Genomic DNA, 27,930 nt, shown 5'->3' on the forward strand with positions numbered 1-27,930 from the left:
GCTCTCTCTCTTGCTCGGCTTTTTAGTCAACACAATGAAATCGTTTTCTTTCGTCGCTAAACTAGATCGAAGGGCTTCAACTGTATTCTCTTTCTCGAGCAGCTGCAAAAAGTGTTATTGACCTCTTCTTCTCTTTTGGCCATATAGTCATTCCACAAACTAGTAAATACGATCAACTTCTCCTCCCTCTTCTCTTCACAATTATGCGAATCAATTTCCCACTCATTTTTCCTTGAGCTTGAGACACCCGCTTGCAGTTGATGAGGAGAGGCGCATAATGGAGCTTTCACGGACAACGATAGCAAGGGCTGGCAAGGGCTCAATGCGGCGTAGGGCGGAAGCTCAATAGTCGATGTTGTACTTGGCTGTTTTAGCAGACGATCTGACTGCAGCGGTGGCTTCTGGTCGAGCACGAGATGCGGTCGTGTGGGGGTACGGGAGCTTGGGAACGTGGGTCGCTGGTTCTGGTTTTGGGGCTGCTGGCACAGCAGGTCTGGTGGAGTCGGCTGTGGCGGAGGTTCTGGCAGCGGGGAAGTGCGAATATCTTCAATATGGCGACCGGACGTTTGGGAGGGTGGATCCCAGCAAGTCTGCCTTTTCGCATCTAGAAATTGCTGCTGATGCGATTCTGGAGAAAACCAACCCGAGTTCGGGCTTTGGCGTGCGCAATGCGGCTGTCGGAGTGGCCGTTCCTGCTCCACAAACTGATCCCTAGAGGGGAAGGCATTGCGCGGCGGCTGATAGGCATTCTGTCGGGTGGAATACCGGCGAGCAGGTAGCGGCTCATATGCGGCCCGACCGAACTGTTGCCGATAGCCCGGAGGGTCCTAGCAAGGCAGCAAATAGTACCGCAGATCTTGAGCCGGCTGTGGCTCTGGCTCTGGCAGCGGACGAGTGCAAAGCTTTCTGCGGGAATCGGAGTACGCATAGGGCTGCTGTAGGGCTGTTGTGTATATGTTGCTTTTGACGTATGCAAGTTTGTCACACGTTGTTCGATTTTGTCGCAACGTGATTCCAACCTGGAGATAGCGGCATCAAATTGATCGAACAGATGTTCATAACGCCCCAATCCGGTGTAGTTGCGTGACATGATGACTTTGAACGGCGGCGGTGAAGCTCGGGCAGGTGCTATGACTGAATTTTTTTTTGTTTGATATTGGTGATTTATTTGGGTAATATGGATGAAGAAGATGGACGATTCAACGGCTGAAATTTTTTGATATTGGTGTATAATTTGGGTAATATGAATGAAGAAGATGGACGATTTGGCGGACCTGAACTTTTTTTTTTTTTTTGATATTGGTGAATAATTTGGGGGATATGGAAGAACGAAGATGGAGGATGAGTACGGGATGAAAGCACCAGTTGTTACAGACGTTCTCCGTAACGAGGCCGGTTAACTAACTTCTCGGAGGGATAAGGTGATCGAACCTTCGACGTTCTCGAAAGATAGACCACGAATTGCTGATTTTCGGACGTTCTCCGACGAACAACAATTAGGAACGAAAGATAATCTTCTTGTTACTCAAGACAAGTTTAGGAAAAGTATTTCATTGATAATTGATTTCCCCATACAATGATATAATCTCTCCTATTTATAATAATAAGATACTACTACCCTAACTTATTGAATAAGAAACAAATATCTAAATATAAATGGAAAAGATATGGTGAATAAATAGGAAACTAAATAATTGGAATATCCTATGATATAGGATCGTATCACTGTCCCAGTAATCTGACGTTATCCGGACATGTCCGTCGGGCATGAACGACACGTGATGGCCAGACGCCTCCTCATTAGGGTCATCGGATGAGAACTGCAGGTAGTTGTACCCATCCCAGGACCTTCCTTCAAGGAACCTAAACTTATATGCTCTAAATTAGGATATTGAACCTTAATTTATTAAAGAGTGTAACAGTCAATTTTGGCTCATAACATTCACCGACAAGAATTTCATTTGTTATGGTTCAAAAAGTGAATATTTTAGACCAAATTCGTATTTTGGTCATATACTTAGGACCAAAATTGACCTTTACTCTTTATTAAAATTAGTGATGTAAAAAGGACGAATTAAGAATGACTGAACTATGAGGTTATCAAAGACGCTCTAATTCCTTGAAACGAAATTAATATTATAAAATTAAAAACTGCATTTCAAAACAAAGAGATCCGCTAGCGTTTAGAAAACTATAGAAACTTATATTAAAACAAAATCAGGAAATTTAAAATTAACCCCAAAAACCAGTAAATTGTCTTTTCCGCCACCTAAACAATGTCAGATGGCTAAAATCCATTTGAATTTCAAGTCATTCTATCACAGAACTGCATCAATCTGACTCAACTAATAATCAATTTTCGTAGTGTATCATTAGATGATGACAAGAATATGTAACAGTACCTGCCGTTATCCCCTTTGAAAGCCCCGTGGGCAGGCAGTTTCACCAATGTACTCCAATCCACAAAAGTTAAGAAATCGTACGAATCTAGGGCGTTTACCTGCACGAAAACGCCCCAGTACTCCCTATCTACCAACACGCGCCCACCGGTCTGAACGTGATTAAAGTAAAACTGACCTGCTGGCCTACGAGGCGCCTGAATCGCCTCAAACAACGTGCATGAAGGATTCGTTGTGTCTTCCACGGGCTCCCTTAATTCAGCAACGATACCGTTTCCGTTCACTCTCTGCGACCAATACCTGTTGGAATGACAGAATCGGAGGTGAACGTAGGTGGCGTTGCTTGTTGCTCTTTTGACTTCAATCTTCACGAGCGTGCAGAACACACTCTGCTCCCCAAGCTCTACTACTCTTGCACTTTCGTTGTAGTAAAGATGCCCTCTATCAGGATAACCAATTGTTCTAATGGCGATGAACCTTGGAAGATTGAAGGCCATGATCACCTGCTTGTAAAAATATATACATATAATCAAAATAGCTACTACTTCTTCCGTCTACCAATAATTATCTCAAATTTCCATTTTTGTCCATCCACCAATAAATATTCCGTTTACTTTTTTACTACTACTTTTGGCAATAGACACCTTATTGCACTAACTTTATCTCATTCACATTGTATTATAAATATATAAAAGTAGGATACACATTATGTTATTTTTTCAATTCAATTTTCATTATATTTCTTAAAACCTGTGTCTGATCAAACTGAACCTTTTATTCGTGGACAAATGGATTTTAAGATGAAACTCAATGGATTTCTATCAATGGATTTTAAGATGAGTTACTAACTATAAGTTTGAAATTTTAACAAGCCCAACAATATATCTAAACTGAAATAAAAGGATAACTGTAATTATTTAGACCTAAACTAAAAAATAAAGCTAAGGCCCAATAATATAATATATTTGGGTTTAGAAAGTACAACCTCGTTCACCTTAAAGAGTTTGAGGGAGGGTGGTGACAAATGAAAAACAAGCGATAGTGTAAAGAGTCAGAGTAAATTTTTAACCGACATCTTAAATTCGTCGATAGATATTTTGCAGACATTGTCTTTGTCGCCACGGGCTATCCTTCCATTACAATTCTAGGAGTTTATTGACGGAAAAAATCATCGGTAAAGCTCAACAAAATTTGATGAAATAAAGAAAAAGACTATTATATTTATCCAACGATAATAACAAAGGACTAGGAGAGAAGATTACCGAAATTGAAAAGTGGAAATGCAAAAGGCTTCAATCTTGTTTGTGTGATTCTCTGTGGAAATGCAGTGACTCTATTTACAGATGAAATAATTAGTAGTATTGTAACGCCCCGCTTTTTCGAACCCTAATTTTTGAGACGTGGAAATTTTTGCATTAAATGATTATAATGCTATGATATATGTGGATTAAATGATGAGTGATTTATTGCAATATTCTTTGTGACCTAATTGCGATATGGAGTTGAGTTTGAGTTGAATAGTCAAACTTGTTGAATATGTGACGTGACTATTGAATAGTCAATATTGTGGAAAATATGACGTGGCCGTGGAATGGTTAAAGTCGGTGGAAAATGTGAAGTGGAGGTGGATTTCGAATATGTGAATATTTTGATGCGGGGGAAAATAATATGGTGGTGAATTATTTTCCAAAGGGATGAGTGAGAATTTAATAGGAGCATTATTTATTTAAGTGGAATTTTCGACACCTCCTATTTATTGGAAAGAAATCCTATTTTTCTTGAATTTAATTATTGCTTGGGATAATTATCTGAATTAAATCTAAAGTCCAATATTCCTTATTTAATTGGTGAATTTTCGGCCCCTATGATTTCTCTAAGGAGATTTTTCGAAAATCTCCTATATTATGGGAGAAGGGATTATTTTATTCTATTATTTGATCCCTTGTTTATTCTCTTCCATAAATAAATTCAAATATCCTAGCATATCTTGCCAAATCTAAGAAGATCTTGCCATATCCTAATTAAATTAGGATTTTAATTAAATTCCTTCTAAGGAATTGAAAATCACGCCTACTTCTATATTTTTGGGGAGATTTATTATTTTATTCTGCTCCGTGATATTTTATTCTACTCCGTGAAATATTCAAATTAAATCATAGGCTAATTTAAAAGCCTAAATTTCGAAATCTCCTATTTTCTCTACCATTTTAACGCCACTTCAACCACCAAATCTCTTTCAAATCTTCATTTATTTAATTAAAGATATTATATCTTGCACTTTATAAATAAGAGAGAAGACCTAAACCCTAGCACAACAGAAATCGCCCCCCCCCACTCTCTCTCGTCGTTCACTCCTCTCTCCCACTCTCTCAAATTTTTCTTCTACTTTCTCCATTAATTCTTCATCTTTTGGAGAAGAATTGAAGCTGCAATTCGAGAATTTGTTGAAGAATCAAGATCCTACTTGTTTCCTACCGATTGTTCTTTTTGAAAAGGTATTTTTATTTTGATATTCTCTTCTTCTACCGATCAATCGGTGTTCTTGAGTCCACATGCATTTAGAATGAGTGAAGTGGAAATTAATCGATGAATTTTGGATGCATGTATATGTGTGTGTGACTGTGTGCATGCCTCGGTAAGCGTGCGCATGCGTTGTGTGTGTGCGTGTGTTGTGTGTGGAAAACACTCATGCGTGTCACGATGTGATGATAAATCTGGAGTTGTTATGTGAATAAAAACGATATGATAATCGTACTTTGATTTTGAATGGGAATATTGAAAATAATTGATGGGAAAAAGGGAAACGTGAGAACATGCATGATTTTGATCCATGATTGAGACTTATTTGAAATACATGAACTAAAGGTGAACGCTCGCGTTCTCGGTGTGATAACAAGAAGAAGTACAAACTTGAAATCGAAGGAAATCGAGGTGGGCTTTATACTTAAACTCTCTCTTATGTTGCAAATTATGATTGTGGAGCGATAAGGGTGGATTAAACTGTTATGCCATGCCTATGATTATTTTGGATATTGTGTGTGCCTGATGCCTAGTTTGCGAGTACGCTCCATTAGGCTAAACGAATTCGGGTCTGAGTAGGGCCGCAAACCCTATCAGGCTAGTGTACACTGGAGATCGGGAGCCGTCCTTGCTAGTCGGCCGGTCTCGTGGGAGAAAGTGTGGCCACACTTCGTCGCACCATATGAATTGTTGATTGATGAGAAAATGGGAGGTATTGTTTGACTGGCCAGTCCATGAAATATTTTGTGATACTCGATGCTATCTTTTAAATTAAATGCTAAACCTCGAGTTCACTATGGTAAGGGTGGCATAACTATTAAAACGTTTTGGCATGAGTCCACTGGGTATGTTTAAAATACTCACCCCTGCATGTGTTTTCCCTATGTGCAGGTTTAGCGGCGACGGGCGGTCGGTGGTGTTGAGACAGTTGAATCGAATAAAATGGATGTTTGGAACGTTATGTTTAGTCGTGTCTTCATACATGGCTCCGCTTTCTCTTGGATTGCTTCCGCTGAATATTTTGAAACTTATTATCTTTGGTTGTTTTGAACTTATTTCTTTGAATTGGAATATGGTGAATTATTGCGTTTTGTTGGAATTACATTAAACCCTTGCCTTTTGAGCTTAGCCTATGATTCTATTAAATCTTGATTTTCGTGAGTAAGCCATTGACTTATTGCCTTGACAGTTCATTAAACACTTGGGCAAATTTCTTTAAATGAAACCCTAGTCTACATTTCTTGTTGCCTTAAGTTCGCCTAGTTAACAGTCGCCGTATTTATTATACCCTAAAAATCCGGGCTGTTACAAGTATGCTTTTATTGATAAGGTTGGTACAGTTGGCAAACGCAGAAATAGATGTCGTTTTGGATATAGTATTTGATTGGTGGAGAAAGATAAATGAAAGATAAGATAAATGCACGCCTTCCAAAGGTGATCTTGATAATAATGAAAGACGTATTTTATTATACGGAATTCTTAGAATTTACGAGGACCATATATTTACGAGGATACGCCTTCCAAAAGTATACACCTTGGTATATTTGTTTTTTTCTTCATTTAGTAAATAGGAGTGATTTGTTATCTTTTGAATCAATCAATAATACAATTGTATATTATCATCTTTATGGTTCTTCTTTCTGCGAGAAACCTAATCGCGTTGATCAATCTCCTCGACGGAAACTTATCTTTGATTTTTGATCTACGGACGCCGATCAGCCCGATAGGATATGCACTGTAGATGAGAAACAGGGATAATAAAACAGATGAAAACACCACAACAGTGAAGAATAAATGCATAAATCTACAAGGTAACATAATAAATGCTACTCTGATAGGTCCTTGACCTATCGAGCCTGAGCACCACGATTTAAACGAACAAATAGATGATAAGATAAACCCTAATTGAGGTGCTAGGGGATTCCGCCAGAACCAGGAATGAGAATAATGTGTTTTTTATTTCTCAATGAATCAAAATACTATAGAATTCTAGACCCTAAAATATATCTTGCTAATCAAGCTAGATAAATAAATAAAAAGCTTACAAAAGACATGGAAAGTAAATAAAGATAACTAACTAAAATAAAAGATATGTTAAATCAAGAAAGGCATATTGGAAATGATCTTCGGCGAGATTTGCTAAATCGATCGAGGACCCTATCATACTCCCTCCGTCCAAGGTAAAGTGTCTATGTTAACTGAGAACAAGTTTTAAGAAGTGTAATAGAAAGTGAGTAGAAAAAGTTAGTAGTGTATGGGTCCTACTTTTATGTACTCCCTCCTTCCCAAGATAAGTGACATACTTCTTTTGGGCACGGGATTTAAGGAATGATATTTAAATAAGTTAAAGTGGAGAGAGTAAAGTATGAGAGAGGGAAAAGTAGAGGAGGGAAGAGAGAATAAAGTAGGTGGAGAATAAAGTAAGAGAGATGACTTTTTGCTAAAAATGGAAATAGGTCACTTATAGTGGGACACCCCAAAAAGGAATACAAATCACTTATCTTGGGACGGAGGGAGTATTAATTTTAAAATAAAATATGAGTGAGATGAGTTAGTGGAATGTGTAGTCCATTACCAAAAGTAGTAAAAAGTAAATGAGAAACTTAAATATGGACGAACAAAAAAATGAAAACTTGAGATGTCTCAAACGTGGACATAGGAGTATTTATTAAATATTCCCTCTTTCGTTCCATAATAAGAATCAAATTTTACCATTTCGGGATGTCCCATAATAAGAGTCATATTTTACTTTTACCCTAAATAGTAAATATGTCTCACATTCTACTAACTCACTTCAGTCACATTCTATGAATATATTCTGAATAAGCCTTCCAAAAATAATCCAGCGCATAAAACACGTTTCCAAATCAGGACCATATATTCTGAACACGTGTTCAGAAATATTTTCAACGTTTTTATGAATTAAATATAAAAACATCAATAAATTCAAATCTAATTAGATTATTGAACTCAGCCACTTGTGCTAGGCAAAATATGGACCTACTCTGTTGAAATGCATTAAAAATTGGAGTGTAGGTGTAAATGAAATAAGATGAAAAGTGGTATTTTAGTCAGAATTTATGGTATAAAAATTAATAAAAAAGATTAAAACCCGCAATGAGCGGTTTTATCGGCATTGGAATGGAAATATATAAGGCCTCTACTTCTAGATAGGATATATAAAGAGAGAGAATAAAGTAAATGATGAAATAAAGTAAGTGTGATTGAATGTTTAGTTTATTGTTTAAAAATTAAATGATTCAACATAGTTATGACGTCCAAAAAAGGAAAATAACTCAACTTAGTTGGGACGGGTGAATATTTTAAAAAGAATCTTCAATTAATTCCTTAATTTCTTAATTAACAAAAATTGGTGAAATTTTCTAATTAATAATATGATTTCATGAATAAGTATATATTATTTATAATGAGTTAATTTTTTGTTATATATTCTCTTATATGAATAGTATTTTAATTTTAGAAATAAAATAATTAGTAGTGCAAGTTAAAAATTCTGGATTTGGTAGAATAAATAAAAATAGTTATGAAGCTACCTTACATGACACAAACCAATTGTAGCTATGAAGCTACCTTATTGATTAAATACTGTTAATTGGGAAATAAACCTCATGACACAAACCAATGAAGATAGCTTACATATAAGAAAGAGTATAGTACTATTTTGGCTCTTTATATAGGGTTGATTTATGATTTTGGTCCAGAACATTCACTTTTCAAAAAATAAGTCCAAAACAAATGAAAAATGGTATCATTTGCATCCATTTTTGACGGAACCCTCAATTCTCGACGGTCAACCGTCAATTAGTAAAATTTTACCCGATTAGACTTAAACTGAGATTATTAGTTGGTTAATATTATGTTAATTATTTTGCTAATAATTCAATTTTTTTAAATATTTCTGAATATGAATAATCAAACAACATTTTTAACTAAGTATAGAGAGTTGGAACTTCAAACGACAATCTCTCTCTTTTCTTTCTTCTCTCTCGTCACACCCTAAGAAGAACCCTAGTTCTGATTCCGACCAAGAGGCCGATTCCGATCAAGAAGCCTGTTAAGGGTGCAATCCCTTAACAAGATTCCGACGACGACGAGAGGTCGACGGCGAGAGATAAAAGGTAGACGAGGTAGTTGCGGGAGCTTTTCCCGTCGATCAAACCAAGATCGATACCGAATTGAAATAGAAGCGTAAAAATAAAATAGGATAATTGTATTTCTGATTGATTGAGAAGGATACAAATACTCCTATTTATAAGACTAGCCTAACTTAATGAGCAAGAAAATAAAGATATGAAAAAGATATGCAATCCTAATTTATCTAACTAAATAATGCAACTAAATAATAATGCATAATATGAAAGAGATATGGAATAATTAACGTATCAACTCTCTCCCGGTTAAAATCCACCTTGTCCTCAAGGTGGAAATCAAGAAGGAACGAAGAGAGTTGAAGGTGAACGCTCCAGCGTGGTATCTCCTCCTGGATCAAACATACGCCGAATAGTTGAGCTTCTTTCTTCATCTTGTCCATCAAAAATCACTAAGGGAGGACCCTTGGGGTCATGATAAATCAACACTAAAACGGGATGCTTGTCAACACATCCACAGATTCCCAAACATGGTGTGTCATTGATGCATGGAGGGTTCAACCGAGCCTCGGTGTCGAGCGACGTCATTGCAATTACATAGAAAATGGTGTAAGAACCTTTCCTCTTATCCCAACAATTCTCAACAACATCTTCGAATGGCACTCGAGCAGCATTGAACGATGCAACAACCTTCTTCACTTCCTCAATAGACCGATCCCTGTCCTCCTCCTACATAATACAAGTCTCTTCTGTAGAAAGCATGCTTTGCTTTCCATTGTCTGATTGCCTTTGAGTGCCTTCATTAAGAACATTACCAGCATTGATGCTCCCAGAAGGCAAGGCAGTAACTCCCACACCAGAAGATTGGATGTTACCATTCTTAGTGTACAACACCCTCACAGAGTCATCAATTACAGATGACCTATGTATCTTGTCAATCCAATTTGAAAGTGGTTTATTATTGAACTCATTACTAGGTTGAGGTTCAATAATTTCCTCTACATCCAATGGAGGAATCTCCGCTAGCCTGTCTTGAGTGCCTTCATAGTCAAACAATACATCCAATTCTCCATCGATATCGGGGCTAAATGGCAGAGAGATCGCTAGTGGTGGAGGCGGCCAGCCAGTTAGGGATGGCTGCTCATAAGTCGGGTAACCTTGCGATGAGGTTTGTGACGGCGGGTGGTAGTCCGGCTGCCCGTGCTGGTGTCCGGCGTGGAAGGGCCGCGACAGCCCAAATGTCTCTGAACCAGCAAATTGTGGCAACGGAGGATGGTAATTGTTACAAACTCTGCTCCTAGCTCTTCTCCACTACAGCGGCGCACATCTCCCACTCGCTCCACAACTCCAGTTTCAGCAGCCATTACTGATGCCACCACTTTCCCAACTTCCCTGAAAGCTCGCCCCACTCGCTCCATCAAGAAACCGCTGCATCTCAAGGATTATGTCTGAGTTATTGTTCTGTTAGGATTTCCTAGTTTTTCAAGTTGTTATTCATGTTATCGTGGTTTGTTTCATAGGATAGGATTTGCTTTTGAAGTTGTTATTTCTCCACTATAAATAGTGGTTTGCTCATTGTAGTTGATATCAGAAAATTAATGCATTCCTTCAGTTAAATTTCCTTTATCCTTGTGCTCTACCATTCGTGTGTTTCCATAGATTCGAGCAAGAAGTTGCTCAAAATACTTCTTCCTCTAACAGTAATCCAGTCTCCCTGGCTGGTAACCAGGGTGAAAGTTCCACGGCTGGCCGTTAGGGTCTGGTTCGGTGTAGAGGGGCTGCCCAAAAGAAGAAATCGGAGTCTGATCCAGCGGTGAGAAGGATGGGGGCAGTGGCTGGTCGGCTGTGTAGCGGGGTTGGTGGCCAGTGGACTGGATTTGACGTTCCAGTGGCTGGTCATCAGGCCGTAATCCCGACGGTGGCTGGTATCCTGGTGGGTCCCAGCAGGACGGTTGATGCTGCTGTCCGTGAGGCTGGAAAGAGTTCTGCGGTGGCGGAGACCATCCTGAATAGTGATTCACAGCTGAAAAATTGAGGTGCGACTGATTATTTGCTCCAGCGTCGCGGTAGGGGCTCAAACTCCAGGTGTGCAGCTGGGTATTTTGGAGGCACTGTGCGGCGGCGTACAGCGGGGGTCCGTCGGGTGGGTCAGGTTCTGGGCGCAACGGAGGGAGCGTGGCTGCTGCCCTACGCTCATGCTCAATCAATCGGGTCTCGATTCGGGCGCACCTAACGAGAATATCCTCTAGCATTGCTGCTGTTGAATTCTCTGGGGCGTGCGTCGCTACCGCGGCGCGCGGCATGATCAGGGACTCCGTTCTCACCATTTCGTGATAGACTTCAGCCATGAACGAAGATGGGAGGATGAGAACCAATGGAAGTACCAATTGTTAAGGGTGCAATCCCTTAACAAGATTCCGACGACGACGAGAGGTCGACGGCGAGAGATAAAAGGTAGACGAGGTAGTCGCGGGAGCTTTGCCCGTCGATCAAACCAAGATCGATACCGAATTGAAATAGAAGCGTAAAAATAAAATACTCCCTCCATTTCTTCATAGTTGAGTCATTTTACCATTTCGGGAAGTTTCTTCATAGTTGAGTCGTTTCCTTATATGGTAGTTTTTTCCTCTCTCTTACTTTACTCTCTCTTACTTTATTCTATCTACTTTATTCATTTTATACTTTATTCTCTCCACCTTTTCCTCTCTCTTACTTTTTTATCTATTTATTTAACACACTCAACATTCATTTCTAAAACTCCGTGCCGAAAAGTTCCGTCTCAATTATAAAGAAATGGAGGGAGTAGGATAATTGTATTTCTGATTGAATACTCCTATTTATAAGACTAGCCTAACTTAATGAGCAAGAAAATAAAGATATGAAAAAGATATGCAATCCTAATTTATCTAACTAAATAATGCAACTAAATAATAATGCATAATATGAAAGAGATATGGAATAATTAACGTATCAAAGCCCGATATCGACCGATTCCAACCTATTATTGTTGGTTGTCATGAGTTGGAAGTCGCCGTACCCAAACCACCATTACACCGAAGGTCTCACCGACGTGAAAAAATCATATGCGAGGAAGAGAAAGAAGGCTGAAATGAGCGATTCACGTCCGCCTGACACCGAACAAGGACCGTCGGCTGCGTCGGGATTTGTGGGTTCTAACCCTAGCTCTGATGCGGATGTCCATTCTTTACCGAAAATGAACCCCACTTCTTCAGTCGGTGACCGTCGAGCTTCCCCAGAAAGCGACCTCGATTTTGAGAGGACGAAGAAAGCCCAATATCCCCGTCATTTTCACCAAAAGCCGCCGCTCCATCTAATGTTGCTGCCTCTGTTCCCGCGAAGAAGAAACCACCCAGCAAGAAGAAGGGTGTTTGATCTTGGCATTTGACTTTAAAAGTCGTGTCATGTTGTGTAACAAATTGATTCACTTGGATTTTACATGGTTTTAGAGGGTAGTTTTACTTGAATTTGATCGTATATTGTGTATTTTGAGACATGGTTACGGCTACTTCTCTATGATATTGTTATTTTGACCATTTTGTGAAGAATGTGTATAAATGCTTAAAGGAATACTGTTTGATTAAATGCTTGAAAGTGTTTCCTGAAATCGCAGTTAACCTAAACACTTAACAACTCCATGGAATCAAATTGATAAAAAACAACAATCTAGCTTCGCTATGATGATATCTTTCATATCATAAATCAGCTTCAAAAATGTTATAGATGATTGGGAAAAACGGCAGGGAGGTGTTCAGCCTCCTGGTTGGTGGAGTTTAACCACGGATGCCTCAGTAACTGTTTGATGAAATGCTTGAATGAAGAGTGATTGATGAAATGCCGCTTATAAAACGGGCTATTTTCCAAACTCGAGTCAAGCATGAAATGAGTCTAAGTCCGACTGGGCCCAAGCTATATGGATTCTGTTCGAGGGCCTCTAATGGGCTTTGACATCCAACGATTTGCTAAGCCCAGAAAGTGTTTGATGAAATGCTTGGATGAATAAACACTCAACAACTTGGAGGAATCAAATTGATAATAAAGAAACACCAATCTTATTGATGAACTACAGTTGGTATTCGTAGTGTCCGTTACATGTCAGAAGTTTATCTATGAAGCTAGCTTGCATATCAGAAATCAACTGCATGACGGTTATTGATGATTGGGAAAAACGGCATGGGATATTCAGAACAAGGCCTTAGCGGATTTGACAACAAAGTGGAAGTTGTAAAAACTGATGCCTTTGTAAATACCATCAGCCTGCTCAGTGTAAGAAACACTGCCATCAGCGGAGCTCTTGTCTTGCTGCGTGTAAGAATAAGGAACATCGCAGGTGCCCTTCGTCCCGACATATTCAATTACCGCAGTACTCTTCGCAGGCACAGGAATCGAACCCGAAGCCACAACTGATGTCGTAGTCTTTGTAGCGGTTTCCCACTGGAGAGTGGTGTTTATCTCAAAAGAGACTGTGATCTCTCCTTCCACGATGAAGGGCATGCCGGTACTGAAGGTGGTTTCCACCCCCGCAGTTAAAGACAAGTTACGGCTGAAAGTATAAGACTTCTCGTCTTGATAAGTAATCTGAACAGCCATAGCAGCCTCCTGGTCGCTGGAGTTAGTAAGCACGGATGAGCTTGCAACGTAAGGCACCTCGTCGTATATCCTGGCGTCCTGCATCCGATATACGACGTTGTAGATGTTTCTCTGGGACACGAGCTCTTGCACCACCAGTCTTGCTTCATTGGTGATGTTTTGGACGTCCGCGTTTAACATGTCGGTCTTCCCTTCGGTGGAGAGACGCACGCAGTAATTGTTGTTTCCAGCGTTGCGGAGTGCAATGGTGTTGTCGTCTACTTTGACGGGCCAGAAGTGAGTGTCGCTGTCGTCGATGGAAGACTGATCGGAATCGGCCCATATCCAGTTTGGACTGCGCCTCCAGAACTGGTTGTCCCAGTGACCTGACGTTATCCGGACATGTCCGTCGGGCATGAACGACACGCGATGGCCGGACGCCTCCTCATTAGGATCATCGGATGAGAACTGCAGGTAGTTGTAATCATCCCAGGACCTTCCTTCAAGGAACCTGAATAAATATGGTCTAAATTAGAATATTGAACCTTAATGTATTAAAATCCGTGATGGAAAAAGACGTATAAGAATGACTGAACTATGAGGTTATCAAAGACACTCTAAGTCCTTGAAACAAAATTAATATTATAAAATCAAAAACCGCAGTCAAAACAATAACATTCACTATTTATAAGCGTTTAGAATAGCCTAAAAATTCAAAAGGAAATAAAACGAAAATTAAAAAGTAAAAACTTTACCCCAAAAAACAATAAATTATCTTTTCAATCAATTTAAATTTCAAGCCATTCTAACATAGAACGTTTTTGGCATGTTTTGGGCGTTGCCAACACCTATTGCTGGAACTGCATCAATCTGAGTCGACTATTAATCAATTTTCGCTGTGTATCATTAGATGATGACAAGAATATGTAACAGTACCTGCCATTATCCCCTTTGAAAGCCACGTGGGCAGGTAGTTTCACCAATGTACTCCAATCCACAAAAGTTAGGAAATCGTACGAATCTAGGGCGTTTACCTGCACGAAAACGCCCCAGTACTCCGTATCTACCAACACGCGCCCACCGGTCTGAACGTGATTCAAGTAAAAGTTACCTGCCGTCTCACCAGGAGCCTGAACCACCTCGAACAACGTGCATGAAGGATCCGTTGTGTCTTCCACGGGCTTCTTTAATTCAGCAACGATGCCGTTTCCGTTCGCTCTCTGCGACCAATACCTGTTGAAATTACTGAATCGGAGGTGAACATAGTTGGGGTTGCTTGTTGCTTGTTGCTTGTTCGACTTCAATCTTCACGAGTGTGCTGAACACACTCTGCTCCCCAATAGTTACTGAACTTCCACTTCCACTGTCGTTGAAGTATAAATGCCCTTTATCAGGATAACTAGCTGTTTTAATGGCGATGAGCTTTGGAAGCATGAAGGCCATGATCGCCTACTTGTAAACATATATACATTTACTCAAAATAAGAAGAATAGCTAAAGTATTACAGTTACTTAGGAAGAAGAAATAATCAAAAAACTTTGATGAAATAAGAAAAAAGACTTATGTATCCAATGATCAAGAGTTGGAAAAAAAAGGATTAGGAGAGAGGATTACCGAAATTGAAGTGTAGAAATGAAAAAGGCTTAATTTGCTTCAACCTTGTTTGTGTGATTCTTAGTGGAAATGCATCCACTCTATTTATAGATGAAGTAGACATGCTTTTAAGGCTGCTGAGGAATTTGGAGCAGTTGGGAAACGCAAATTTATCCGTAAAAAGCAGTTGGAATAAATTGTTTAGAAATTTTAACTTTATAAATAATGTTATAGAAAAAGTGGTGGAATGTGAGTTACTGTAACATCCCGAATTCCCGAACCCTAATTTTAGAGCCCTAGAATTTATTTTTGATGACGTGGAGTCGTGAATGCATTTATTGCATGTGATGCTATGGCCGAGTCAAGACTAGGGTTTTGCGTTGGAAGTTTGAAAAATCAAACTTATTGATTTTGTGATGTGGCATGTGATTTATTAAATTATGAGATTCTGTGGTAAATTATTTGTTTAAGGGTGAGTGAGAATATTAGGGAAAATTTCCATAAATATTATGACCCTATTTTTCCTTGTTGAAATTTTCGAACCTTTCACCCTTTGAAGAGGGAATTCTATTTTTCCGGATTTAATTTAGTTCTTGGGATATTTATCCAAATTAAATCCAAGACCCAATTATTCCTTATTTTAAAGAGGGAAAAATCGACACCACCCCTTTGTTCCTAGTGATTTTCGAAAATCACCAATATAAGGAAGGGAGTATTATTTTTATTATTTAATTGATCCCTTATTTAATTTTCCTTCCATACATATGATTTGAATATTCTACCAAATCTTTCCATACTTCAAGAAATCTTGCCATACCCTATTTTAGTTAATAATCAAAAATCCATGCCTTATTTAAAAGGCATAGAGACGCCTCTTTCCTTGCTCCCATGGGAGGATCTTTATTTTTATTTTGTTCCATAATATTTTATTCTACTCCGGAAAAATACCAAACAAAATCTTGGCTATTTAAAAAGCCATAATTTTCGAAAATCATAGAATATGGCCTTAGAGTCTATTTTTGTTAATTCTTCTTCCCTACTCCATAATATTGTTTTATTTAATTGTGGAGAATAAAATCTTACCAAATATTCTAAAGATCTTATTGGACTCTATAAATAAGAGCCAAAACCCCTAACCCTAGCCCCCATATTTTCGCCCCCACCCAAATTTTCGTCCCCTCCCTCTCAACTCTCTCCCTCAATTTTCTTCTACTTTACTCCATTAATCATTCATCCTTTGAGAAGAAATTGAAGTTTGATCCAAGAATTTTCAAAGAACCAAGTCTTTACTTACTTTCTACCGATCGTTTTTCTCAAAAAGGTATTCTTATATTAATCTTCTTCTTTCTACTTGATTCCTCTTCTTTCTAACCGATTAATCGGTTTTCTTGAACCCTCATGCATCTTGGTTGAGTGAAAGTGGGATAAAGGGGATATGGGAATATGTTACATGTGTGTGGCGTGTGTGGGTGCGCGTGTCGTGTGTGTGTGTTGTGTTGGTGTAGTGTGTGTTTGATGGCTAAATATTCTTGTGTGACAAATGTCGATGTTAGATCTAGATTGGAGATGCTAATAGAACTTGTGTGATAAACATGATCTTGATTGATTAGTAATGATAAGATAAATCGATGGGAAAAGGGGAAAAGCATTGAGACATGCATGAGTAAGAGTAGTGTTGAACCTAATTTTGTGATATGTGCCTATGTGATTAAAAGGTGAAACTTTGGTTGCGACGCCGGATAACGGAAAAGCGAAACTACTTGAAATCTAAGCAGTCGAGGTGGGCTTTACTCTTAAACTCTTTTATTTGCAAATTTATGAATATGGAGAAATAAGGGTGGTTTAACTGTTATGCCATGCCTATGTCTGTTTTATTGTGATATTGTGTGCCTGATGCCTAGCTTCTGAGTTCGCTCCATTGGGCTATAGGGCTATGGATATGTTTATACGAATTCAGGTCTGAGTATGGGCCGCAAACCCTACCAGGCTGTGTACACGAGGGGATTGGGAGCCGTCCTTGCTAGTCGGCCGGTCTCGTGGGCGAAAAGTGTGGCCACACTTTCGTCGCACCATGGATATGATTGTGATTGGTGATTTTGTTGAGGAAAATGGGGAGTTATTTTGACTGGCCAGTCTATGAAAAATATTTTTGTGATACTCGTTGATCATTTATTTTGATAATTGTAAAACCTCGAGTTCACTTGGTAAGGGTGGCATAACTTATAAAACGTTTTGGCAATGAGCTCACTGAGTATTTCAAAATACTCAACCCCTGCATGTGTTTTCCTTATGTGCAGGTTGAACGATGACGAGCGGTGGCGGGTGTTGAACATGTTAACTAATTAGGATGGACGTCTTTGAACTTCAGGCGTAGTTGTGTCTTCATACATAGCTGCACTTTCTCTTGGTCGTTTTCCGCTGAATTCTCTTTGAAACACTTTAGTATTTTGGATATCTGTTTTTCCCTTTTGGTTTAGAGGCTTTAGACTATCTTGTGGTTTTTATCTTGGAAACTATGTCATACTCTTGAGATTTTTGGACGTCATTTATGATACCTTCCTTTTTCTTATTCAAGCTTCTAGGTTAAGTTGTTGCTTTAAATGCTCTGATGTTTTCCTTTAAATCTTTCGGTCAACTCTCTAAATGAAACCCTAGCCTATGTTCACTTCTTTAAGTCCGTTTGGTAGCAGTCGCCGTATTTATTGTACCCTCGGAGGGCGGGCTGTTACAGTTACACTTTATACTCTCTCTTTGCCATCAATTGTCCAATATGCTAGTTTCGTCCGCCCGTGAATAATTGTTTCATTTGCTTTTTGTTACTCAACTTTTGGGCACGGAGAAAAAAAAAATTGTGTTGAAAAGTAAGAGAGAGAAATAAAGTGAGATTAATAAAGAGAGAATAAAGTAAATGATGAAATAAAGTTAGTGTGATTGAATGTTTTGTTTATTGTTAAAAAATAAAATGACTCAACATAGTTGTGACGTCCCAAAAAGGAATACAACTCAACTTATTTGGGACGGGGGAATACTTTTGACAATGGACCCCACCTTTACTTTTTATTAATCCCTCCGTTTCCTCATAGTTGGGGCGAAACTTTTCGGCACGGAGTTTAAGAAGAGATGTTGAGTGTGTTAAATAAATAGATAAAAAATAAGAAAGGGTAAGAAAGTAGAGAGAATAGTAAAAAGTGAATAAAGTGGATACAATAAAGTAAGAAAGAGAAAAATGTTACTATATAAGAAAATGACTCAACTATGAGAGAACTTCCCGAAATGAAAAAATGACTAGACTATAAGGGAATAGAGGGAGTATATTTTAAAAAAGAATCTTTAATTAATTTCTTAATTAACAAAAATTGGTGAAATTTTATAATTAATAATGATTTCATGAATAAACATATATTTAAAGTTTGACTTTTAAAGTATTTCTAACTTATAATGTTTTTAATGGGGTAATTTTGTGTTATATATTGTCTTATATGAATAGTATTTTAATTTTAGAAATAAAATAATTAGTAGTTGAAAGGTCAGGATTTTGCACGCATGTCGTAGGCGCGTGTACCTTCCTATTCAACATGATTTATGAGTTCCCACTTTCCAAAATACTATTAATTAGTATATGGTAAGTTAGGGTGTCGAACCCATGAGGAACGGTAGCATCCGTTATGTATTTCCACACTTAGAAAGGTTTTGGCGATGCCGCCACGCTTTAAATTGGGGGTGGGAACTGAACTACGAAATATAAATAACACTTAAGCTAAGATTGAGAACTAAACATGCAAATAAAATACAAAAAGAAGAAAGCAATTAAACTGGAACGCAGACTGGGCAATCTGATAAACTGGGCAACTTAGCAGTGGCGAAAATTAGAACTATTTCGGAAATAAAACAGAGCAGCAACTTGCATGAGCATTCCTAAGATTAGAAATCAAAAGAGACTAAGTTAAAAGCTAAGGACAATATATACTGAGTGTTAGCTACTACACAAAGTCTAGAAACTAGGATTGTGACCCTTAAAAATAGCTGAACTAATTTAATCCTAAAAGCTAAACTAAATCACATGTAAATTGAAGGTAGAGTGCAGAAATTAACTAAGCTAAAGTGCTGCCAAAAGTGAAAAGAAAGCATGTACTTGTTGTCTCCTAAACCCTATTACCCAAGGTGTAAAACCAATGGATAAAGGCCTACAACTAATGGACAAAGGGCTTGACTTTCAAAAGCTGATTTTATCTACTAATCCTACACGAAAGGCACGAAAATTAAGTGAGAGGAATGACTAAATGGCTGCTACACAACTAACTAAGCAAGAGAAACACAAAATCAACACTTAAACTACCTAATCATGCATTGAAAACATAGAATTAAAAGCTGAAACTTAAAACACTTAAACAAGATGAAATAAGCTTAAAAAAAGAACAACAATGGAGGATGAAATACAAGACAAGAAATTAAGCAACAAACATTAAACTTAAAACATGCAAACTAAATAATCTAGGTGATTTAAACTCTAAACAAGAACACAACTTTTTTTCTTCTTTTCTTCTTCAAACTTTCGAAACTAGCAACTAACTAAAACAATTAAAACTGAACTAAAGACATTGGGAAAGATTTTTACTAAGCAAGAAAGGTTTAACAAACACTAGAACAACAACAAGATAAAAACCGAAAACGAACAAGAGCTAAACTTCAAAGCACATTAAATACACAAACACTTAGAGAAATTACTACTTGAAATAAGATTTTAAAACAAGAACAACAACAATAACTAAGAGTGAGAAAGGTGCAAAAGTACTACAAAGTTAAGAACAAGCAAACTAGAGAAAGCAAACACTACTACTAAATTACTACTACTTCAACCCATGGTGAACAATGATCTTGGCAGCCTTGAAGTGGAAATCTCTCTTCTTAAGGAAGAGAGAAAAGTTTCCTAGAGAGAGAAAGCTAAAACTAAACTAAAGAGTGATAAAGTGGCTAAGTGGTTGGTGACTAAGTCTTTTTAATACATATATCCAATAAAAGATATTTTTCCTCTTTTTTTACTCTCCAAGAGCTGATATGGGCGTGTGTAGCAAGTGAGAATTGTCTTTGACAAGTGTGTGGAAGTGGCTTTAGTCATTTTCCCGTCAGGTTCAAACTGGCCAGTCCAACAGCTTGGCCAGTTTGGGTCTTCTTTGCCTTCTTCCTTCACTTTCTTCCATTCTTTGTCATTTTTCCCTCTTTCTTGCATGTTTTCTTCTTCGTGCCTTAATCAAGCAGCCTCCAAACTTAATGATCCGTTCCCTGCCAAAATAGCATCTTCTCATGCAAATATTCAACTAATAAGTGCGAAAAGTGATCAAATCCGAGTGACGAAAACTAGCCTATCAAACCTCCTCACACTTGGATCATACTTGTCCCAAACCATCCTCTTCAGTTTCTATTCTCTTATTAGTTCACATGCAAATGCAACAAACGCAACAAACCCTCCTTTTCAGTGTTGGTTTTTCTTTGAATTAACTTTAGTACAAAGATACACTAACCGGGTGTAATACAACCCAAATGAAGAACAAAGATAAAAGTACAATAAACTGAATTGAAATAACAAAACAATAATCGAAACTTTAAACCGTAGAGATGTAAGTTGAGTCAAGGAGTCCTCTTTTCGCAAGACGAGATACGCTCCGGTAGTGCTCTTGAATTGGCGTGTCGTACCCAGAGATAAAACGGCTTCGTCTTATTCGTTGCAGCACCGCAAACATAATAAGCTCCGGCGAACTGGATGATGGCGAGGGCAGAGCTTCGATGGAAGACTATGCACAAAGAAGGATAGAACTATGCAAAATGATATGCAATCTTGTTGTGTCTAGTTTTGTGTGGAATGCAATGGATGCATGCCTATTTATAGGCCAAGTCCACTCATGTGCATTGATGGAGTCAACGGCCATCATGTGTGCCATGATGGCTTTTACTGTAACCGTCGGGGGTTACTAGCCGTTACGGGAGCTAGAGGAGATTGATGCATCTGGGCACGCTACACGACGGGGTTCATCGTGAACCTTTTGGTCACACGATACGTCGGGGTCCATCGGGGACCGTTTGTCACCCGCTATGCGTCGGGGTCCGTCGTGGACCTTTTAGCACCCGTTGTGCACTTGGGTCCACTATTATTATTACACGTAATAATTCATCTTATTAAATCAATGTTTAATAAGGTTCTCTCCACCAATGTGGGATAATTAACTCTTTTAATTAATCCCTTGGTTTTATCTCATAGCTCCTTTATAGCTCACCATTGTGACAAACTTTAATTCATAATTTCTCACTCACCGGGAATCGATTTAGAGAAAATGAATATACCACGAACATCTACTCCAAAAGTAGATCGTCGCTATTGCGTTTAATTTTACAAAATTAAATGTCTCGTCACATTTATATTGGTCAAAGTCCATTGACCAAACACGATTCCAACATTTAGTTCCTCTTGTCTTATTAGTTCACATGCAAACGCAACAAACCATCAATCCATCCATCTATATCAACAAAATAATTGTTGGGGATCGATGGTGTGTCACAATAGTATGATATATTTCGCTTTAGGCAAAGCCCTCACGGTTTTGCTCTTGGGGAACTCTCCAAAAGGTCTCAAACTAATTGAGTTGGGGTAGCCCATTTATATGCTTGCAACTCTTGTTCATTCTTGTGAGATATTGTTTGCCCTCACAATCCTCCCCTCAAACCAAGACCACCAGACCAAGACCACATGTCCACCCTATGTTACAGGTCACTAAGTCACCACAGGTCTTGATCGAGCTCACACAGAGACATTGGAGAACTTGCAAGCGCAATCCACCGAACCACGAGCCACACAAGCCCAACCCTGAACCATGGCTCTGATACCATTGTAGATTCACTAATTATCAGGACCTCTTTTTGTATTACACTGTTACTAAGATGGCTAATCTCAGAGGACCAAGCCAAATACAAAAGATAGACCAAGATTACAAGTCTACTTATTACAAGTAACACTTAATCGAAAACCCTAGCTATTCTCAAGTCTTCCACCCGACTTGAGATTCCAGCTCTATCAATTACCTGCACACTAGATGAATCAGTAACACAAAACAAGACTCTGAAGAGTCCAACACTAAACTAATGAATACACACAAATTAGAGATTTGTGGATATGGCTCAGGTCACAGCAGTGACTGCACTAGGCCTCGGACCTCCCCAAATCTCAACTGAGAATCACAAAGAAGAAACCGTTGAACGGATTAAACTATTTAAGATTAGTAAACCCTAGATCTCACCGACTACCGCACACCACAGCTTTGTCGCACACGGATCACCACGAAACTCTTAGAACTCTACTTCACAACCCCAGGACTCTCAAGAACATCACCAATCACAACAAGATCTTACACCACAGTAAAACCTAACCCTAGATCTGAGTAGGAAACCGAAGAAGTGGCCTTACTCAAGATCTAAATCGAAGGATCTCTCTAAAACCGAGAATCATCGGTGGAAACAGAAGATCGAAGAAGATGACCGGCGACAACTGCCGGAGAACAAGAGAGAGAGTACTGACATCAAGAGAGAGAGAGAGAGAGAGAGAGAGAGAGAGAGAGAGAGAGAGAGAGAGAGAGAGAGAGAGAGAGAGAGAGAGAGAGAGAGAGAGAGAGAGAGAGTATGCAGAATAGAATAAGGGAAGAGAGTAAGGTGCGCAGTACATAACTCAGCAAACAAACACATCTCTCATCCAACGGCTGACATCCGTGATCCGCGTGGAGGTGCACACGTGGCGGCCATCGGAGTGATCCAGTAAGTGGATTAAATGAGACAGGCCACAAATGCATTGGGCCTTATTTAATTCCAGCGGGCTTAACATAATATCAGCCCAAGCAAATATTAAGGAACAGCCCAACACTTAGAATAGAGTCCAATATTCAACAATAACCAAAGTAGTATCTCAATTTTCCAGGCAGAATGAGAACCCAATGTTTGCATGTGAGGTTGATTCATTTGATTGGTTAATAGTTGGTGTGTGTTTTGCATATGTTTGAAGATTTATGTTTCTGATGCCAAATGTTAAATCTTGTTTTGGGCATTTGATTGAATTTCAGGATATGTTATGTTTAGGCCTCAAGAGTAGTAGTTTGAAATCAGCTTAGAATTGTATTGTCGCGTGTTTCAATTAGGCTTGAAGATGAGAAATTAATTGCAGTCGATTGTATTTTCATTTTAGCAGCAAAGGATGTGTCTTTGTTAGCATAATTTTCAGAATGTAACAAGATTCTGTCTAAGGTTAGTTTCTTGATACTTATCTACTCATTCTTTATCCGATATATCTTTGTTGCTTACATACATGTTGCAATCATTCATATGATAAAGGATATCAGGTTGTATGTTGCCGTACAAATGAATGTTGATCTTCGGTAGTCAGAGATTTTCATGCGAGGAAATTGGCAATTTAGAAGATTGAGGATTCACAGAGATATTCGTGTTGGTTTGAGTATCATCAATGCCAAAGAATCTCCTGCAGTTAGTATCATCAGATATGATCAGCAATTCATGATTGCCTTGTCTAGATCTTTCTCTCAAACCGTCTCTTACGCCCTTCTTGTTTCAACTATGGACACCAAATGCATATTATCTCAACGATAATGCAGCACAAATATCCTAAAGAAACAACGAAGGTATAATCTCAGATGACTTTAGGAGAGACCAGCGCTGTAACGCCCCACTTTCTGAACTCTAATTTTCGAACCATTTTTTTTTTGCATTTAATGCTTTTAATGCTGTGAAGTCGTGAATTAAATATCAAGTGGAATGATTTATTTGATATTTTTGGTGACCTAGTTTTGAATTGGAATTATGAATATGTGTTGATTGAGTCAACTTCGTTGAATACGTGACGTGGCCGACTTGAATATTTGATGTGGGGTGAATTCAATTGGTTTTGAATAATTGAAAATTGTTATGAGAGCTCGAGAATTCTGATGGTAAAATCACAATGTGAATTTAATTAAATCCTTTCCTTGAGGATTATTTATTGGACTCAATTCCGTGTTGGATCCGATAAATTAAATAAATAAGTCCGATCTTATAAAAGAATGAATTGCAGGCTACACAATTTAAATATAAATACCAGTGCTTGAATCCCAAATCAATTTTAATTAAATCCCTATTCCTTGTCTTGGTCACCAAGACTTTCCTTTGTCACAATTTTTCCTTGAAAAAAAAATATGTATCCTGCAGAGATCTCCCTTCTTCATTCCCTTACGCGTTCCCATCTTTATTCTGCAAATCTCATTCCAAAATGCATTCCAGTCATTGCAGAAGGAAGTTCTTTTTTTCTATTTAGCAAATAAATTGCCAAATTTCCTTCCTTCCACATCACGCTCCTCTCCTTTGCAATCTGCAAGAAATCTTCCCAAAATTTAGACCACAATCAATTGAAATCAATCACCAAAATTATTCTCAATACACTTTATATAAATCCCCATACCCTAATTTCTCATACTCACACAAATTCGCAGTCACTCTCTTCTCACCTTTGAATCACCAAATCGACAGAGGGAGCAGTAGGGAGGAGTTCATCTTTTTCCCCACCAAATCCTAATTTCACCACGGTAATCATCCTTCCATGTTCCTCCCCTGTTTTCCCCACCAAATCCTAATCTCACCACGGTAACCAAATCCGGAAGGGGGAGAACCAGAAGCTTAGATCTTTTGCCTAAGTTGATTCGTTCAGTGAAGGTATAAACATCTCCCTTTCTCTCAATTTTCCAAACATCAAGCCTATCACTTTGTTGCATCCGTCGAAATTCGAAACCGAATTAAAACAATCAACTTAATCAAAATTAAGGACTTATCTTGCGGGGTTATTTGGGGTGAATCGGGTGAGGGGGTATTTCTTTTTTAGTTCTTGGGAAAAACTTACATTCCATAACTTTACTGGATACTCCGTCCCCGATTAAGAGTCACACTTTTCCATTTCGGTCCGTCCCCAATTAAGAGCCACACTTCATTTTTACCATAAATAGTAAGTAGGTCCCACATTCCACTTACTCAATTCACTCACATGTTATTATAAAACCAATATAAAAAATGGGTCCCACATTCCACTAACTTTTTCAACCAACTTTTCTTTACATTTCTTAAAACTCGTGCCCGGTCAAAGTGTGACTCTTAATCGGGGACGGAGGGAGTATTTTTTTAAATCCGACTTTGGGAGAGACGCATTAAGGTCATGCGTTTCCTTTTAATGAAATGCACGAGTGTCATGCGTTTTAGGGTAAGACTCTTAGAGCTCATGCGTCTTTTAATTTTTTTATTTTATTTTATTAGAAGATGCATAACTGTCATGCGTCTTAGTGTAAGACGCATAAGCGTCATGCGTCTCTTCTTCGAACTTAAAACAGAAGCGAGGTAGAGGAAGCTCAGTTCAGCTTGAGAGAAAGAAAGAAAAGGGGCAGGCGATTTGTTAGGCGATTTCCGGCAGTTCTCGCCGATTTCTGGCCATTTCCTCTTATCTTTCGGTAAGTTTTGTTCAATCTTTCAACATTTCTCACTTATTCGTTGTTTATTGCATAACATTAGTGTTTCTAATGCCAAACTTGTCAAATTTACTAAATTAGGGTTTATGGAAAAAAATTGTCTCTAATTGTTGTTATTTTGTACTCCCTCCGTCCCATTAAATATGCAACATATGAGAATCGGCACAGGTTTTTATGCAGTGTTGTCTTGTGAGTGAATGAAGAGAGAGTAAAGTAGGAGAGATGAAAAAGTAGAGATAGAGATGTTTCCATTTTAGGAAATATTTCATTTTTAATGGAACAAACTAAAAAGGAAAACGTTTCATTTCGAATGGGACAGAGGGAGTATATTTTTTTATGCAGAAATGATGTCAGTATTTGTGAGTTTGTATTGGGGTGGTAGAATAGTTCAACTTTCTCAAGTGGGTATTGGTTATGATCCACCTCGTGCGAGAGGCTCTATCATATTGAATTCGTGTGTTTCATTCTCTGAAATAGTTGCAATGATATTGTTACGAGCCTCTTTTACTATATTATTTTGTTTAGATCCTTTTCTATTATATTATTTTGTTTAGATATTATAGGATTTAGCATATCTTTCCATATTGTATCCACATATATTATAAATATGTGTGCAGTCTCTCTTAGTAATCAATTAATAATTTCATTATCTTTTGCCAATCCCTTTGTTGCCGACGAGATTCATTCTCGCACCCAGCTCTATCTCCGGAGATCACCGCCAACCCAAGACTTGGGCGCCGGATTAATCAATGGATCTAAGCTCTCAACGCTGCCGACGGAGACTCCTCCACGCCAGCCCTATCGTTTGTCCGCCGACCCTTAAACGAGGGCGCCGGAATTGTGGTGTTCAGTTGTGAATTTGGACGGAATTCTCACGTTAGGAGCACCGTGGTGAGAGGTCGACGGCAACGTTGATTCTCACACCACGGCAGGAGAAAACAGCGGATCCTGCTTTGGGAGTCTGATTTAATTCGATCTGTTCTTTTGGGGGAAGAAAGTCGAAGAGAGAGAGAGAGAGTTGGAGTTTCTGTTTTGAAGTCATACAGTAGGGAGAGAAGAGAGTTAAGACATATTTTGGGAAGGGGAGTGCTTTATTTAAATTGGTTTACAACTTTAATTTTGTTTAAATGTTGTAGCTAATTTGGAATATGGCAGTAGAGATTACTGCACGTTTAATTTGGAAGGGAGTATTTTCTGTTTATCATTTAAAATCTTTTTTCTTGTTTTGTTTGTAAAAGGATGGGGTTGGATAATTAATTTCTATTGGGCCAATTCTTCCAAGTCTTGGCAGTGGGCCATTTTTGTTAAAAATTCTTCGGGATGAGTGTGTTGATTCTTTTTTATTGAACTATATGGTGTTTTAATCTTTGGGCTGTTTTAATAAAATTTGTCGGGGCGTGAGAGGACAGAGTTTAATCGAAAAGACCAAGTTCTAATTGGAAAAAATTCATAATGGTACCAAGAAAATAATTGAAGACTTAGGAAGCATGCATCTTATCTATTGTTTGATTTCTTATGTTGATATATGTGTTATTTAATATCTAAAGGTAATATCTTGCACGCGAAACGTGATACCAATGGGAAGAATATAGTTGAGATTTAAGTGCTTCGAGGTGGGCTTTCTTTAAATAAGGACATCGTTCTAAATGCTTTTATCGATGGGAATAAAATTTGTGTTTATCGTGCCTTGTTCAAATTTTTACGTGCCTATCTGAGATGGCTTTTGCCATTTAGTATTTAAATCGAATTCGAGTCCTTGTAGGGCCGCGAACCCGGGTTGGCCGGTCTAGTGGCTTGGTTTGTGGCCACATTCAAAGTCATATATGAGCAGATATGGTTAACGTCTATGGGAAAATGACTGATCAGTCGAATTTTTACAATGGAAATGATTTTAGTGCCTCGGGCCTTTCTAAAGCTAAAACCCCGATGGTTACTTATTGGCATGATAATACTATTTTGATAACTTGTTTTTCGGCATAGTACACTGACTATATTTATAGTACTCAGCCCTGCATATGTTTTCCTTATGTGCAAGTTGAGCGACGACGAGCACTTGCTGGTGTTGAGCACAAATAAAATCTGAGCCTTACTTGCTTGTCTTAAAACTTTGGGTTTCATTGTGTCTTCATACACGACGTCACTACTCTTGAACTCTTCCGTTGGGAATTTATTTTCACTCATTATTCG

At 38.4% G+C, this 27,930-nt stretch overlaps 1 protein-coding gene across 2 annotated transcripts; it reads right to left on the minus strand.

Annotated features, from left to right (window-relative positions):
• Positions 1-13,075: 13,075 nt before the first annotated feature.
• LOC125203646 (natterin-1-like) lies at positions 13,076-15,274 on the minus strand. 2 transcript variants are annotated; one of them, XM_048102038.1, is made up of 3 exons: positions 15,230-15,274; positions 14,552-14,978; positions 13,076-14,126 (listed from the first exon to the last, which is right to left on the minus strand). In XM_048102038.1, the coding sequence occupies exon 3, from the start codon at positions 14,030-14,032 to the stop codon at positions 13,229-13,231; it is 804 nt and encodes a 267-aa protein (XP_047957995.1). In that variant the 5' UTR covers positions 14,033-14,126; positions 14,552-14,978; positions 15,230-15,274; the 3' UTR covers positions 13,076-13,228. The 2 variants fall into 2 exon arrangements, with proteins under 2 accessions (XP_047957995.1, XP_047957994.1); XM_048102037.1 differs by having other exon boundaries at positions 14,552-15,064.
• Between the last annotated feature and the right edge of the window lie 12,656 nt (positions 15,275-27,930).

This window comes from Salvia hispanica, chromosome 2 (genome assembly GCF_023119035.1).
Source record: "Salvia hispanica cultivar TCC Black 2014 chromosome 2, UniMelb_Shisp_WGS_1.0, whole genome shotgun sequence".
NCBI lineage: Eukaryota > Viridiplantae > Streptophyta > Magnoliopsida > Lamiales > Lamiaceae > Salvia > Salvia hispanica.